This window comes from Bubalus kerabau, chromosome 23 (genome assembly GCF_029407905.1).
Source record: "Bubalus kerabau isolate K-KA32 ecotype Philippines breed swamp buffalo chromosome 23, PCC_UOA_SB_1v2, whole genome shotgun sequence".
Classification (NCBI taxonomy): domain Eukaryota; kingdom Metazoa; phylum Chordata; class Mammalia; order Artiodactyla; family Bovidae; genus Bubalus; species Bubalus kerabau.
Window position 1 is genome coordinate 2,204,912 of NC_073646.1, and position 15,739 is coordinate 2,220,650.

General features: G+C 55.0%; 2 protein-coding genes across 3 annotated transcripts in view; one reads left to right on the forward strand and one right to left on the reverse strand.

Moving 5' to 3' along the window:
• Positions 1-3,058, reverse strand: part of IFT140 (intraflagellar transport 140) — a 59,824-nt gene extending 56,766 nt beyond the window's left edge. Inside the window, exons 1-3 of the mRNA XM_055562808.1 lie at positions 2,695-3,058; positions 2,107-2,189; positions 679-797 (exon numbers count right to left, since the gene is read on the reverse strand). The gene's annotated coding sequence lies outside the window, so the exon portion shown is untranslated. The remainder of the gene's footprint in view (positions 1-678; positions 798-2,106; positions 2,190-2,694) is intronic.
• Positions 3,059-3,284: 226 nt separating this feature from the next.
• Positions 3,285-15,739, forward strand: part of CRAMP1 (cramped chromatin regulator homolog 1) — a 44,892-nt gene continuing 32,437 nt past the window's right edge. For both annotated transcript variants that reach the window (XM_055562767.1, XM_055562768.1), the window contains exons 1-3: positions 3,285-3,574; positions 5,627-5,973; positions 14,920-15,113. In XM_055562767.1, the coding sequence (XP_055418742.1) occupies positions 5,628-5,973; positions 14,920-15,113 (540 nt within the window). In that variant the 5' untranslated portion in view covers positions 3,285-3,574; position 5,627. The remainder of the gene's footprint in view (positions 3,575-5,626; positions 5,974-14,919; positions 15,114-15,739) is intronic.

A 15,739-nucleotide genomic window follows, 5' to 3' on the forward strand; every position in this document is an offset into this window, starting at 1 on the left:
CCAGTACTCTTGCTTGGAAAATTCCTGGACGGAGGAGCCCGGTAGGCTGCAGTCCATGGGGTCGCTAAGAGTTGGACATGACTGAGAGACTTCCCTTTCACTTTTCACTTTCATGCATTGGAGAAGGAAATGGCAACCCACTCCAGTGTTCTTGCCTGGAGCATCCCAGGGACGGGGGAGCCTGGTGGGCTGCCGTCTATGGGGTCGAACAGAGTTGGACACGACTGAAGTGACTTAGCAGCAGCAGTAAATGCTACCTGTGTACCAAGGCTTCCCTCGTGGCTCAGTTGGTAAAGAATCTGCCTGAAATGCACGAGACTTGGGTTGGATCCCTGGATCTAGAAGATCCCCTGGAGAAGGGCATGGCAACCCACTCTAGTACTCCTGCCTGGAAAATCCCATGGACAGAGGAGACTGGCGGGCTCCAGTCCATGGGGTCACAAAGAGTTAGACACGACTGAAGCAACTGAGCACGCACATACACACGTGCACTTACAAACAAAAGTTATCAAAGAAAACAAGAAGGAGAGATGACTAACAATGAAATCCCATCCATTAATGGCATCGGTTCAGAAACAAGGACACTTCCTTTCCTAAAGGCAGGGTACCTCTTGAACATAATGCTGTTTGTCAATATATAAAATCTGGAGGAAAGAAAAAAAAAATTCCACTTCTCACCGATTTGCTCCTCTCACCTCCAGCCGTGCAACCTCTTCAGTCTTCAGGTAAGTCACCTTTTGGGAAACAACGGCTCGTGGTACTAAGGATGACTTCAGTTGCATCACTGCTTGGAGACGCTGTGGGAGGGAACCAGAAGGACTTTGAGGCAACGGGGGCTGGGTGGAAGGGCGCAGTGGAGGGCACTGGAAGCCACCCCGAAAAGCCTCACTCTGAACCACCACCCCCGGCCCTCGTCAATGCAGGCTCATAGCTGCATCCCGTGGACATGAAGAAACACCATCTCCGGCTCGGATCGTGCGGTCCCGCGGGCCGCAGGACTGACAGCGCAGAAGGTGGTTTTCTGAATCCCTTCCGGGCCCCCGTCCCTTCCCCTCCAGCTCCGCTCTCCCGGACTCGCGCCGCCACGCGGCCCTCAATCGGACCTCGCCTCGCACTGAGCCCTCAGACACCCGCCCCGCACCCCCAAGCCTTGGCCTGATCGGCCATCGCTCGGGCGATCGGCCCAGGCAGGGTTTCTGGGCGAAGATAATCCAGGAGACGGAGAAGAGAGTCCGGTGCGCCTCGGCGTCGCCCTTCTCCCGGGCCCAGGCTCCGGGCTCCCGGACCGGCCAGACTCCCCGAGACGTCCCGGCCTTCGGCCTCCCGAGCCCAGCCCCGGCCCTGCCTCGTCGTCGTCCTGTCCTGAGGCTCCGGGGCCCCAGACCCCCTACTCCCGGGTCCCGGCCCGGGGGCCGCACTCGCCTTGGCTGGGCCGCTGCGCCGCCGCGCGTTGCCGGGACAACGGCCGCGAGCCCAGCTCGGATACAGCCGAAACCGAGCGGGCGGACGCCGAGACCAGCCGAAGCGCCCCGAGAGGCCGGAAAGAGCCGAAGACGCTCGGAAACGTTCGTGCGCAGCCGAGGGCAGGATTCCTCCCGCGGGTGGCGAGCTCCTGGGCTGTGCTGGCAATTTCCCCCTCTCTCGATGGTTGTCTCGAGTCCACAACGCTAGCTCGCAGAGGGGCCGAGGGGACAGAATATGCCTTTCTGCCCAGAGAAGGGAAGCTGGTGTATTCTGTATGTGATGGGTATACACGGTCGGTTCGCGACCCGCCCCTGTAGTTCAGTTTTTCCAACCACATAGGTCAGTCAGGAGGAAGGCAGCAGGGAGACTGGGAAAGAAGGAGAACGCCATCTTTAAGATTCTCTCCTCTCTGGTTAATCTTATTGCTGGGTCTCTTGGACCCCAAAAGGTTTGCTAGATTCTGATTTGTCTCCAAGAGGGTGTCGTTCAAGAGTATTTCTGAGAAAAGTCAGCTGATTCAACATAGTTCCTTGAAGTTGCTAACTTATGCGTTCAGTGCTTTGAGGGGGGAGGCTTATGGACGCCATTAGAGAGAAAATAGCGTAGAGTAGAAAGTACGAGTTCATTTAGTTAGAAACTAACCTTTTTCCTAACCTTGGCGGCTGACTGCATTCCCTAAGGTATTATCAACGTGCCGTCCTGCTCTAACGGTCTGGTGGGTTAAACTTAATTTTGAAAGAAAAAGCAACGTTACTAAGAAAACTTACTATAGCAAACAGCAGCAAAGGTCTTTCATTTGTTAAGTATACAAGGAAGATTCTATTTTAAAAAACCCATTTTCATGAACACTAGGATTTTACTGAATAAATTTAATATGTAATATTGCGTAAATTTAAGGTGTACAAAATGTTACTTTGACCCATTTCTATATTATGTGATTAGATTGTAGAGATATTTATCACATTAGTCAGTACAGTATTATTGTCTGTATCCATTATATTGTGCAAGCTTTCCAGGTGGCTCAGTGGTAAAGAATCCGCCTGCCAATGCAGGAGACAGCGGTTCGATCCCTGGGTCAGGAAGATCCCCTGGAGGAGGACATGGCAACCCACTCCAGTATTCTTGCCTGGGAAATCCCATGGACAGAGGAGCCTGGCGGGTTACAGTCCACCGGGTCGCAGAGAGCTGGACACGACTAAGCACGCAGGCATAACACTGTGCATTACATACCACTCCTTAACAAATTTGTACCCTTAAGCACCATCACTCTTATCCCTCCTCCATAAACTCCACTCCTTTATCGCCAAAACGAAGAAAAACAACCTAAGCGTCCAGCACCATCGGCAGCACTAAAAAACTTGAAAGCCTTCGCACTCAATCCAATAACGGCTGTGTTTATCTGCCTCAGTCGCACTTCCACACTTTTTCGGTAAAAACCCGGTTCGCGCCGGATTCAAGACTCAGAGCTGAGGCGGCGTTTTCTTCTCACGCATCCGTCAACAGGGCTCGGGCCAATCACAGGCTAGGCTCTCACTCTATTGGCTGCCGATCCACCAATCCGGAGAGACGTACAAGTCCGCACGGCCGCGAGGCTAGCGTCACAACATTACCCGCGTCGCAGATCCGCCCTCCGCCCCCACCCAGCGTCCCTGCGTGTAAGCGCGCGCGCCCGCCGCTGACCAATGGAAAGGCGCCTAGAGGGGGCGCGCCCGCTGGAAACCTTGGCGTGCTCGGCCCCGCGCGCGTCGCCCCGCCCCGGCTCGCACTCCCGCCGCCCCGGCCCCGCCCCGCGCGTCGGCCCCGCGGACTCCGCCGGCCGCCGTAGCCGGAACTGCTCCTGTTTGCCGCGGGCCGGGCCTCAGGGAGGCTGAGGGGCGACAGCACCGGCGCCCGCAGCCTCCTCAGCCGCACGCCGACCGCCGAGGGGGACGTACCGGGGCGAGTGCCATTCGGCGACTGCTTCTGAGGCGGGAGGACCACACCGGCGTTGCGGTCTCTCAGCAGCCGGCGCTCGGGGGCCGGGCTGCCCGACTCGGCCGGTTCTGCGGGCGCCCGGGAGGACCCCGGCGGGCCCGGGAAGCCAGGCTGCTGCGAGGCGTTGATGAAAAAGGTGACCGGAGGCTGGGGGCTCGGGAGGGGTGGACCGCCCCGACTGGCTGTCGCGGCGAGGCCGGCTCCCAGCCCGAGCGGGGCTGCGGGAGAAGCGGCCTGCGCCCTGACGGCGGTGGTTACGCACGCGGTGTTTCGTCGGGGCGGCTCGGGGAGCCCGGACCCAGGAGTATTGCGTTGACGGAGCTCTTTGTGTGCAGCTAGAAGTCAGCCAGGGAGGTGGGTTTTGCTTTTCCTTTCCCAGAAGGTGACAAATGGTGTCCTGCCGGGATGGGGCTTGAGGCGATCCCTCCTGTGTGCGCGGTCAGGAAGTAAGGTTGGAGGGACTCTTTGAGAGAGTTCCATCTCCTGGTTTCTTTTTCCCTCAAGGGAAGACTCTGAAATACGTCAGTACCTTTTGAATTCTGAAAAGCCACGTTCTTCTGTATTCAGGTAGTGTCTCCCAAGATTTAGCTTGGCCAACGGGCAAGATTATTCTGTTGTAGCTGATAGAACCACTGCCTGGGTCCTGGGTTGACCGTGGGTAGCTTTGGGATGATGGCTTGGTTCCTGGAAGGTAGGGTTCGCCACATTATAACCCAGGTTTCTTAAGTAGAAACGGATAGGATAAGGGATGAATAGTGAGATGTCCTGTACTACCACGAAGTCCTTTAAGTTTGGGCATCTGTCTTACATTACTGTTCTTTGGCATGGCAGGTTTTTTTAATTTTTATTTTCAACTGGCGTGGATTCAGATGGTTTATGAGAGACATCAATTTTAACAGATGAAAGCTGTAGCAGGTAGTTTTGAGGCATAATACTTTTGAGCAGTGGTAGGTATCACTATGATTTTAATCATTTCCAAGTCTTTCTAGGAGAGTTCCTTACACTCCTGTTACTGTATTTCATTGTTGGCCTTGATGTCTTGCTCTCATTTTCCTTTTCTCAGCAGTCGTGTTGAGCATATCAAACACAGTTTGGGCACAGTATCAACACCTGTTGAGGAATCTAGTTTTTAGGTTTCTTGCTTCATCGCATGTGCACATGACTATTTCTGGACTTACAACGTTGATAGTACCTGAATCTCCTTGAATAAATTGAGTGGATCTGCTTTTTGGGCGACAAACATTTTTAAAGTCATCATATTTTGCCAATGACATTGCTCACAACAGAGAGTCACAAAGTTAGCGCAGGATTTTTATTCATGGTTACCTAGCGTATCTTCTGTCCATTCTTACCTGGAGGTTACTGTGCTGTCTGTCACTTTCACGGGTGACACCAGTCTGTTCCACACAACAGGCTCCTTTGTTGCAAAAGCATTTTTAATTCGTAAATCCTCGCAGCAGCACACATCTCCCACCCTCGGAAGCAAGACTCCCAGAAACCCCGAGCTTATTATTCTTTATGTCTGTTTTAAAATAAGCAGGCGGACTGGTAGCCTCGGGCCACCATGGAGTTCCCTGTGTACGCAGGCGAGCCCGCGCCTCTGCCCGGCCGGGGTCGATCCGGGCCCCTCACCCTCGCTCCGGAGCCAACTTTGGGGGCCGGAGTGCGGGGCAGGTGCGCGGGCCCGGAGCCCCGCGCGTTTCGGGGGGCGGGGTGGGGTGGGGTGGGGTCGAGGGGCGCGGGCGCCGAGGCCCGGCCGGCTCAGGCAGCGCGGGGAGCGAGGCCGGCGCGCGGGCTGCCCGGCGCGCAGGCCATGAGCCGCGGGCCCTTCGGGTAGGTGGCTGCAGGACCCCTGGACCCCGACCCGGGCCCAGTGCCCCTTCTCCGACCCTGGACCGGGGCGCCGCGCGGGCAGGGCCGTCCGGGCGCGGCCGCCCAGCTGCCGCCCCGCCGCCTCCGCGTCGCCGGCCACCGTTTCCTGGGCGTCGGGCGGGCGGGCGCGCGGGGGTCCCGGCTGGGGTCCGGCGGGCGGCGGCTCGGGCCCGCTGGCCGGGCTCGGGCGGGCGGGCCGCGGGAGGGGATCTGGAACAAACAACGGCGGCCATGTTGAGAGGGGAGCGGTGCGGCTAAACTTCTCGCAGGCTGCGGGCCGCGCCTCACCCGGGCCCCCTCTCCCCGCCCCGGCCAGGATGACAGTGAAGTTGGGAGACGGCGGCGGCGGGGAGGACGGGCTCAAGAGGCTGGGCAAGAGGTCGGCCGAGGAAGACTCGCTGGAAGGAGAGGGGCCCGGCGGCGGGGACGCGGCCGAGGAGAGCGGCGGCACAAAGAGGGACGGCAAGACCCCCCGGGACGGCGGCGACGGCCCCCAGGCCCCCTCGGGTGGCCCGCAGGCCCCGTCCCCGCCGCCCGCCTGCCCCCAGGATCAGCACCACTTCCTCAGGTCCAGCGTGAGGCCGCAGAGCAAGAGGCTCAGGAAGGACTCGTCCTGCGCTGGGGGGAGCAGCGGTGCAGGCAGCTCCGGGCCCCGCGGGAAAGGTAAGGCGACCCCGGCCCCTTGCAGGGTGTGCTCTCGTGCCCCCGGTGGGGGGCCTCTCCCTCATGCCTCCCTGCCTCCACCCCGGTGGGGTTCCCTCGTGTGTCTGCACCCGCACTTTGAGTGGCACTTTGGAGGGGACATGCTCTCTTCCTGCTCCAAAGAGAATGTTTCTGTGTTTCGACTGTGTTAAAGGGCAGTAAGTATTCTTTCCTTGGACAAATAGGATAGATTTCTGATGGTTGGATTTTTTCCCCCCTCAAAGGCGCTTGGGTGATTTATATGGTAGGCTATTTTAAAAAGTAAACAGTAGTTTAGAAAGGGATTGAGAAATTACGTGCTGTATCTTTTCCCCAGCCTCAGATGGTGAAAATACAACAAAGGAATGGAGTTTTGAAACTCTTGTGGGGAAAGGTTGATAAGTCGAAAATGAATGATTCCGAGGGTCCAGCTTGGGTCCATCATCCTCTACTTCAAGTATGCTAGGCTTGAGAGTGTTAAGGGCCTCAAGACATGGCCCTTTGAGTTTCTACTAAGGTTTCCTTGGGTGCCATGAGAACACCTCCCCTAGCGTAGTAAGTGGTGAAAACATTTATGACCTGACATAAACGAGCAGCAGTCCACAGGATTTGTCCTGGCATTCTCGGGTTGTTGAGGACGTCTCTATCAAAACAGTAAGAAAACCATGTGTCAGTTCCCCATTGTTTTCTGCTTGTATCTATTTATATTTCAGCATTCTGCTTTTTCTTAATGGTACAAGTGAATTGTTCTTAATATTCTTTTTGTTTCAGGCCAAGTTTGCAGCACTTTTATAGATAGCATATGTAACACCATTTTCTAGTGAGTTTCACATGAGAAAAACTTTCACTTGGTTCCTTGGGAGATGGAATTTAAATCGTTAGCTGGTCCTGATAATATTAAGATGGAAATACCTCAGAAGCTAGTGGAGGACCCATTTTGGAGATCTGTGCCAAATGTGTGCAGTTAAACTTCTGCCTCATTCTCAGCTGAGGAGGACTGGCCTCTGAAGTCATAGCCTTACTCATTTTGGGGGGGGGGGGGGGGGTGAACACTTTTGGTGTAAGTATACTCACTTGGATATGTAAGCATGAGATAATTTTGTATGCTTCAGAAGTTAAAACTTGTCTCATAGAAGTTTATTTTGGTGTGAAAGTTGTTGATTGATTAGGAAAACATTAATTTGTTTTCCTGGCTTTGTTTTGTAAAAAGCAGTTTTTCACTCCTACTCAGAGAGATGGCTCAAGTTACCATGTGTAAGTGCTAGGGAGCCTCCAAGGGTCTGTCTGTGGCTTCAGAAGTACTGGCTTTGACGTTCGGTCAGAGTCTCTGGCTTTGGTCCCCTGGCCCTCTGACCTCCGTCTGCTCGCTTGACCCCTCTCGCCGGCTTTCTCCTTGGAGAGGCATCCTTCCCTGTGAATTGAGGAGTGCCGGGGATGGCTCCCCTCTCTCCACGTGTAGCTGCTAAAATGGAGTGAGGCGCTGGAAGCTCTCTGTCCCCTGTGAATGGCTGCCTGTGAGGTGATGTGTGGATGGGACGTGAGACTTCAGTTAGAATGTTGGCAGTGGGTGAGGGGCGGTTTGCTTTCCCTTGCACACTTGAGTGTGGGGCTGATGGGGAAGGTTTCTGATTAGTCTGGCCTCAGATCTGTTCTTAATTCTTGCCCAAATGTGGTTGGAGCAGCCATCCAGTTCCCATCAGTAAAATGGAAGTTTGTTAGAAATTGTGCTGCTTACAGCTTGTGTATTTTCCTGTTTTAGCATGCAGAAGTTTGCTAAAGTGAATAATGAAGCTGAACTGTGGTGCTGATGTTTGGGAGAGGAGTGGAAAGTGTGTTTCCTCTGCTTCACAGACTCCTGGGCCTGCCTCTGGCCCGGAGCTTCCTGGTGAGGCTGCCTCTGGGCTGTGCCTCAAGTTTCCCCGTGCCCAGGATATCCCCCGCCTGCTTCGGGGAGCCTCTCCTCCCTCTCCCGCCCCTTTGACCAGCAGAGAGCAGGTCAATTGTAACCTTGGGGAACATTCTTGGAGGAGCTGTTTGTCGCACAGACGGTGGAAATCTCCACCTGTAGTGATGAGCATGGACCAGTAAGGGAATTTTTCCAGGTTTTTCACTTCAGGAAAGTAAAAATTTCCATTATATTTGAGGTACAATCATAGCCCAGCCAGAGAAGGCTCCTTTGGTTACTGACTGCTTTCCAGTTTCAGTCTTAATGCATGGAGAACTCTGCCGGTGTTTGGGAGGAAAAGGCTTGGGGAGGAAAGGAAGTTTTCATTTTGCTTCTGTCCACACAAGTACTGTCTTTTCTTTTTTCATAAGAATGGACTCTTTTGTCAACTTCAGTGAAAAACCAGAAGTGGAAGTCTGAATCAAATCCTTTTTAAATTGACCAGGGGCAAGTGGCAATGATTTAGCACCTGTGTGCCAGGCATCTTGCACCTCTGTTACTTTGCTTTTTATTTGGGCGCAGATACCGAGGAGTGTTGTTCAGATAACGTGTTCAGCTGAGACAGAAGGTAGGCTGCAGGTCAGAAACCAGTGGCTCTGCTTGATGTCAAAACAAATGCTCCCCTGGCCCTGCCATGTGCCCCAAGTGGCCTGAGAACACACTTGAGACTGACTTCACAACCTGCAGGAACCAGGCCAGGAGGCAGAGCCCCCACACCCTCCCCTGTGTTCAGGATAACCCCAGTGCCTGCCTCACTGAAATAAGTAACGCCCCGAAGCCCTGCTCTTAGGGAAAGCGGGCCTGGCTGCCAGGTCGAGCTTCAGGCAGAGTCTGAGTGGATGGATGGGGTGGGCAGGGTCACCTGTTGGGAGGTAGGATAGAGGTGCCAGGAATGCCCCCGAGCCGCTAGGGGGGTGGGGTCCTCAGGGGACGCCTGAGTTGGGGGCAGAGTCAGACCCTCTATTTCCAAGGCTGTCCCCTCCCCCCACCCAAGAAGGCCGATTCTGCAGAGTCAGGGAGCAAGTCAGAGGAGGCGCTGTCTCCACAGTGCGGCTGCGTCGTCTGGCTTTACTGTGTCGTGCTTAGAAATCAGTGATTCCCTGTACAGAAAGCGTTTGCATTTTGCTTATTCTGGGGCCTGCCTGTACCTTCCAGAATTTTTTTTAAAGATGTCTCAGACGTACCTCACCCTGTTGCGGCTGACCCTGGGGAGACGGTATCCTTTTGGGAGGAAGGATGATCTGTGGTCGGGAACCCGGTGTCTCCACCCTGAGCTCCAGGGGTTCATTCAGCTGGGCTGAAGGGGTGCTTGCCCTGCCCGAACTTTATGCTCCTTCCGTTCAGCACCAGATAGATCAGGCCACGGCCAAGGCCGCACTTCCCTCAGCTCAGGGGTGCCTGGGGTCCTGCGAGAAGGCAGAGGCCCGGAGGCCAGGTGGTTGTCTCCCTGGTAGGTTCTCCTTAGCCCTCACCTCGCGAAGCGCCTGGCCTGGTGAGGCCCAGCCGGCATCCATGCCGCGGTCACTCTCGTCCCTCTCCAGGCTGGGGCAGCTGGGCAGGGCAGTCCCTGCCTTCCATACCCACCAGGGGCAGGGGGACACACCTGACCCTCCGGAGACCATGAGGCTGGAGCTCTGTGGTCCTTGTGGTCAGTTGGATCGTCACCCCAGGGTCCCTCAGGCTCTGTGAAGGTCTCAGCTTGTTGGGAGGAAAAGTGAGAGGCAGGCCATTCTTCCAGCTGTGTCCAGCACATGCCTCTCTCCCCACCGAGGCTGCGTGTGCAGGAGACATGGGGACTGCGACACGGGCCTTTTGGGTGACACAGGCCCCCTCTGTGTGCAGTGGGTCAGGAGACCCGCCGGCCAGAGCAGCCACAACGGAGCCGTGTCGGATGGAGGGGAGCCCGCCTGTGGAGCAGAGCTTCTAGGAATCCCTCAGTCAGAGCTGTGCCCTGAGCCGGCTTCCCGTCCAAGACATGGACAGATAGCCTGGGCAAGTAGGTAAGGGAACAGTTGAATTCTGGTTTAAAGGCTGAGCTAACTTTGGAGTATTAGTACTTCCTTGACTTTCAACGTCAACACCGATGCTTCCATGGTGTCTCGTGAGCTTCTGCAGTTGTCTGGTGCCCACTGAGTGTACACGCGTCAGGGTTTTCATTTCAGGTAGTACGTTGTGTCCTGTTTCGGATGATATGAAAATACAAAGATAACAGAGTCACAGATGCAGAAACCATCTTTGTCCTGAATGGGGGAGTGCTGGAGTGCTTTATCACATCAAGCAAGGCTGGTGTTCTCAGCGCCGAGGACCAGCGTGTGAAACGTGCCTGGGAGTTGTGGTCCCCATGTTACACCGTGAGGAGGGTGTACGATTTAGTGGGAGCACTGAGTTGTAGTTGTGTCTGTCTTAAATATCTGTGAGAGGAGTGAAAGTCTTCGAGGGAGGCCACGCCTGGTTTGAGAGAGGGGGACACTGAGCCTTGCAAGGTGCCGCTGAGGCAGATGGAGCGTCGAGTGCTGAGGGCAGTCCTGGTGGGCAGCACGCGGCTCTCGGGGCCCAGTGGACGTGGTGGGGATGGGGGTGCTTGGATTCATCCGTGGGGCGGCACCCTTCCTGGGAACCATCCACCTTGTGCCTTGGTGGAGAAGGCTTCTTCAGCAGCGGCATAGAAGCACCTCTGAGACCCTGGGCGTCACACCTCCCGTCTGGACTGACCACAGCCTTGGGCACCCGCTGGGCCTCCTGTCGGGCATACTGCCCTCTCGGCCGTGAGCCTCTGCAGTGCCAGGCGGCGCCCTAGTGGGGCTGGGGGCGGGCAGGCAGTGAGACGGGAGCGCGCCTCCTGCCCAGCGCAGGCGGGCTTGGGTGGACGTTTCTGAAGCCCTCGAGTCCAGCCCGACAGGGTCTTCCTGTCCCTCGGGACTTTGATATTATGCTCCGGAAGTTTGCAGGCTCCAGAGGAAGGCTGAGGACAGGGAGTGTGCCGTGATGGGGTGTCACCACATCCTCGGCGTCCCCCAGGAAGTCACACGGCCGTGCTAGGCCAGCGTCCCCCAGAGTCCTGAGCCTGCTGCCACCTCCATCACAGATGGGGGGCGCTGAGACCAGGGTCTCTCCTTCGTCTGCCCGTGGCTCTGTGTGTTATAAATGCTGAGGCAGCCACGGCCCGGGTGATGGCCACCGTGACGTCACACGTCCTGGGGGAGCCCCTTGTCCCGGGAGGATGACGCCAGGTCTGGAGTGAGAAGAGGGGAACTAGCTGGGCCCCTGCCACCCAGGCCGTGCGGCTTTCCCGCTTTCAGGGCTTCTTTCCCCCTGGTGATGGTGACTGCGCACAAGGACAGAAGGGAGCAGGGCGTCCAGACGCGCTCCTCGGGGCTGGGCACCTGGGCTTCCCTGGCGGAAAGATGGCTGGTTCTCTGCTACGCGGCGCTGAGGGGGCATGGGCAGAGAGAGCGGGCGGTCTAGCTTGTCTGGAGTGGATGTGGGTAGCGGGGGATGCGGACAGACACCGCACATCTGTGTTCCTCAACGAGCCCTTGAGAGGGGTGCGGCCCGGATGGGTGGTCTGGGAGACCAGAGAGGGCACTGAGGGGCCTGCTCGGAGGTGGCTCCAGGCCTCCAGAGGACTGACCCACCGGAGGACTGACCCACCTACCGCTGGCCGTGGTGGGTGGGAGGGACGGCGCCGTCTCCCCAGCTCTCGGTGAGCGCACTGTGAGGCCTGACGCGGCCGTTCTTGCTCTGAGGTACAGAGAGGCTGCCGGGCTCCGGCCTCGTGCGTCCTTTCCCTCCTGCCTTCCTGATGCTGACTTCTCACGTGCAGGCTCTGACTAACCTCTTTGTGGCCTCAGAAGCACGGTTGCAGGTGTCGGGTTGACTTGGGGCCTGTGCATACCCAAGCCCACCCCAGGGAGAGCCCCACACCCGCTAAGGCTTGTTCAGAGTTGTCGTCTCAACACCCCCCCACCCCCCTGCCCTTTGCCTTCCTGCGCCTCCATTCTTCTCGCTGGCTTCTCTGTCTTCCCCTTTCAGTCACCACTCTTTCTGTCTGGACTTTTCCTGGTAACCATCTCGTTCTCCCAGTGTGTCTGATCCTTCCTGTCTTTTCCTGCTTGAGTTGCAGCGCTGGAAGGAACCAGAGCTCAGGTGGGATGCCGTTCTTCCTCCTCCTCATCTGAACTTTCAGGGATGTACCAGGTGCTGTGTTCTCTCCCCCCCATGAAGTTTTGTGATTTTACTCTGTTTCTGAGAAGCACTCAATGTCTAGAGTGATGGGCAGCAGATGTGGAAATGGTCGCCTGAGGGTCCTTGGCTTTATTTTCCTCTACTGAGGACGAATGTTTTTGAAACCCGATCAGGAGAGGCTGAGCATCGCTGCTCTGACCTCTGGCCTTGAAGAGGGCATGGTTGGTGGCCTCAAGGACCTCCTGGGAGCAGCTTTTAAGTCGTCCTTTCCTTCATGTCTGCTGATTTGGTGTATTCTGTCGGCTACCCCTGAGGTCCCTCCAGGCTCAGAGATGCTGCCATTCAGTTTTCCGTCACTGTTCATCCTCCTTGTTGCGGGTCACCAGTGAAATCTCACAAAAGCCAGCAAGAGGCCTGCGTTAACAGAATTTTCAAAAATGTGTGTTATTTCAAGTACATTGACACCAGTGTGGGCTGGCAAAGCTAAACCTGAGCTGTGATTGTTAGCAAGTTGCCTTTGTCTTGGAAAAGGAGGGTTTAGCGAACGTGTTGTCAGAAGTTGAAAATGACTCTGAAATTCTTTGTTGTGGGTGGTGCAGAGGTGGACAGACAGCCCTTCCTCAGAGGAGTACGCATGAAGAGTTATGGGCTCCAAGTCAACCAGAATTTCTTTTATTTGAGAGTGGGTTTAAATGGCACCCGTGACCTGATCTTGAGCTCATGGAAAAGCGTCTCTGACCTGTGCGCAGTGGAACAAAACCGATGATCCCTGCACACAAACTGAGTTGCCTCGCCTGTTGAAACATCTTGGGACATGCCGGGCTCATGAGTTAGGTCAGGGGTTGGGTTTGTTTTGGTGAGGAGCTGACAAAGTGAGGTCCTGTGACGAGGGCGTCCTTCCCCCGCTCTGCGCCCGGGGATCCTGAGGTACAGATCTGCTGAGCCTCACGAAGCGGAGGGAAGCAGCTTGGGACCGGCTTGTCTTCCCTAACTGTGTCTAGGATGCGAGGAGTGAACATACAGGTGCGGTGACAGAAAGGTCCCTCCCACGCTGTCTGGCATGGGAACCCCTGGCCCCCTGTGGACCCAGACCAGTAGAGCTGTGGGTGGTGTGACTAACGAACTGGGGTTTTATTTAATTTTAATTAAGATTTAAATTTGAGTAGCCTCGTTAGTGATCATCTAATTGGGCTGTACAGCTCTGATAAATTGTGAATTCTGTTAGCTGAGCATGTCGCTTTCTGAAGGTGGCCCGCTGGCCTGATAACACAATTCCCCACAAGAGAATCAGGTGCATTCCATGTACCTGAGTGGTTTTTCTACACATATGAACACATTCTCATGCCCAGTAGCTGACTGATAGGATCAGCTTTTTTTAGATACTGCTTATGTTGACGTTAGGCCTTCCCAGGTGGCTCAGTGGTAAAGAATCCACCTGCCAATGCAGGAGATGCAAGATATGCAGGTTCAATCCTTGGGTCAGGAAGATCCTCTGGAAATGGCAACCCACTCCAGTATTCTTACTTGGAAAATTATATGGTCAGAGGAACTTGATGGGCTATATGGTCCATGGGGTTGAAAAGAGTCAGGCACGACTGAGCGACTGAGCACACACATGTGTCAATGTGATTACGAGGATCCGCACCTTGAAAGGCACAGTGCAGCATCAGAGGGGAGAGTGACTCCGCCCTGCCCGGGGCCCCAGACAGCCCCTGCACTTGGATTCTGTAGGGGTGGTCTTTGCAAGCATGCATGGAATCACTTTTAATTTGTCACTATTTTTATTTCTCACGATTGTCTTTTATTCCCTTTGGATGCAGAACCCTCTCAAGGGGCTGAGGGAAACATGGCCCTGAGTTCCCAGTGAGCACGTGTCTGCCCAAGGAGGGCCCCCAGCAAACTGACTGGGAAGTGGATCTGACGGAAAAGCTCATGATTATCTCATCAAGAAAGCATCTTAACAGTTATCTGCACTTGTTTAGCTTTTCCTGTTTGAAGCACTCTTGTTTTTATGATCTTATTTTTACCCTTGTCATTCAGAGTTTGCAGATTCTAACCATTGGATGGCCCTGCAGTTCCGAGAAAAGAGAATGCTGGTTATCACAAAAATACACTGGGAGTTCCCCTTCCATCTGAGAGGAAGGAACTGGAATGGGTGGGAGGGCTGGGTCAGGTCATAAAGTGTGTAGTTATCTGTGACCTTTGCCTTGGCTTTGCTGCCTGTGTCCTCCTGGGAGCCCAGAGTTCTGGTCCTGGGCCTGGCTTGGACCCCCATGCTGGACAGTATGTGCTGCTGCCTCCAGCAGGGTCTTCAAGGACTCATCTCGAGATACAGAACTGGTGCTTCAAGAGTGTGTGTGGGATGTCACTCACTCTCAGAACATCAGACTTTGTTGATAAAAAGTGATCAAGAAAAACAGGAGTTTTGAGACTTTTAAAAGGTGCTGTGGGGTTGGTGTGGTGCATATTTTAAAGTTCCAGTTGTAGCTCTAAGAAGGTAGTGTCTTACACACATGTAGATGTTTTCTTGATTTTGAATTTCAATTTGTTTATTTGAAAATATAATTACTTTACCCAAAACCTCTTTGAGAAAGACAGGTGCTGAGTGCCTCCGCAAGGCCTTGTCCTTGTACTCTCAGTGGTGCCACATAAACGCTCTGTTTCCTTTTTCTCACTGTTTAAACGTTCACGAGGGTCAGAGGTCAGGGCAGGACCATGTCACTCACTCGCTGGGGGCGGGGCCTGGGGCAGCTTCTGTTGGTAACAGGTCACTCACTGTAAGGTTCTTTCTCTCCAAGGAGCTGATGGTGGCGGATCATCGGCTGCAAATGGGCCCGGGGTTGCCCCCACTGCCCCTGCAGGGGGCTCTCGCTCCTCCTCCAGGAACCTGGGGTCTTCGGGCGGGGAGAAGGAGGAAGGCAAGAAGGTTCGGCGGCAGTGGGAGTCCTGGAGCACAGAGGACAAAAACACCTTCTTTGAGGGGCTATACGAGGTAAGCTTCCTGGAGCCTGCAGGGCCGGTGGGACTCCCCCCTCACATCCCACTTGGTCGCCCCAGGCCTTGCCCTCTGACCTTGGCCCTTCATCTCCTCGGTGTGACCTTCAAAGCTGTTTCTAGTGAGGTGGCTGTTAGGAAGTGTCTTTGCTTCTCTCTTCTAAGATGCTCTCCAGTGGCTCAGAGTGGTGTCCATCCCTCTGGGCCTTCCCCTTGCAGCTGGTGGCAGTTTTGTGGGAGAGGAGGTACCTCACGTGCAACTCTGTCTTGTTCTGGCTCACCTGCCATTGCTTCTTTTAAAACAGAGAATGAGTATTCATTCTTTAGGATTTTTACTTTTTGATCTTAAATTTTGAAATGATTTCAGAATTGGAAAAACCACAAAAAGAATACAGGGAATGTTCACATGTCCTTTTCCTGCTTCCCTGATACCCTCATGACTGCAGGGTGACCAACACAGTGAGGAGGATCAACCTGATGTCATCAGTGTTTCCTCTGGGGTCCTCCTCCGGGTCAATTGACCCACATTGTAGTTGGCTCCTGCCAGTTGGGACAGGTCCCTCAGTCTCCCCTTTTTACCCTGGTCTCTTTTGAAGCATCCAGTCTGTTCACTCGTGGAGCACC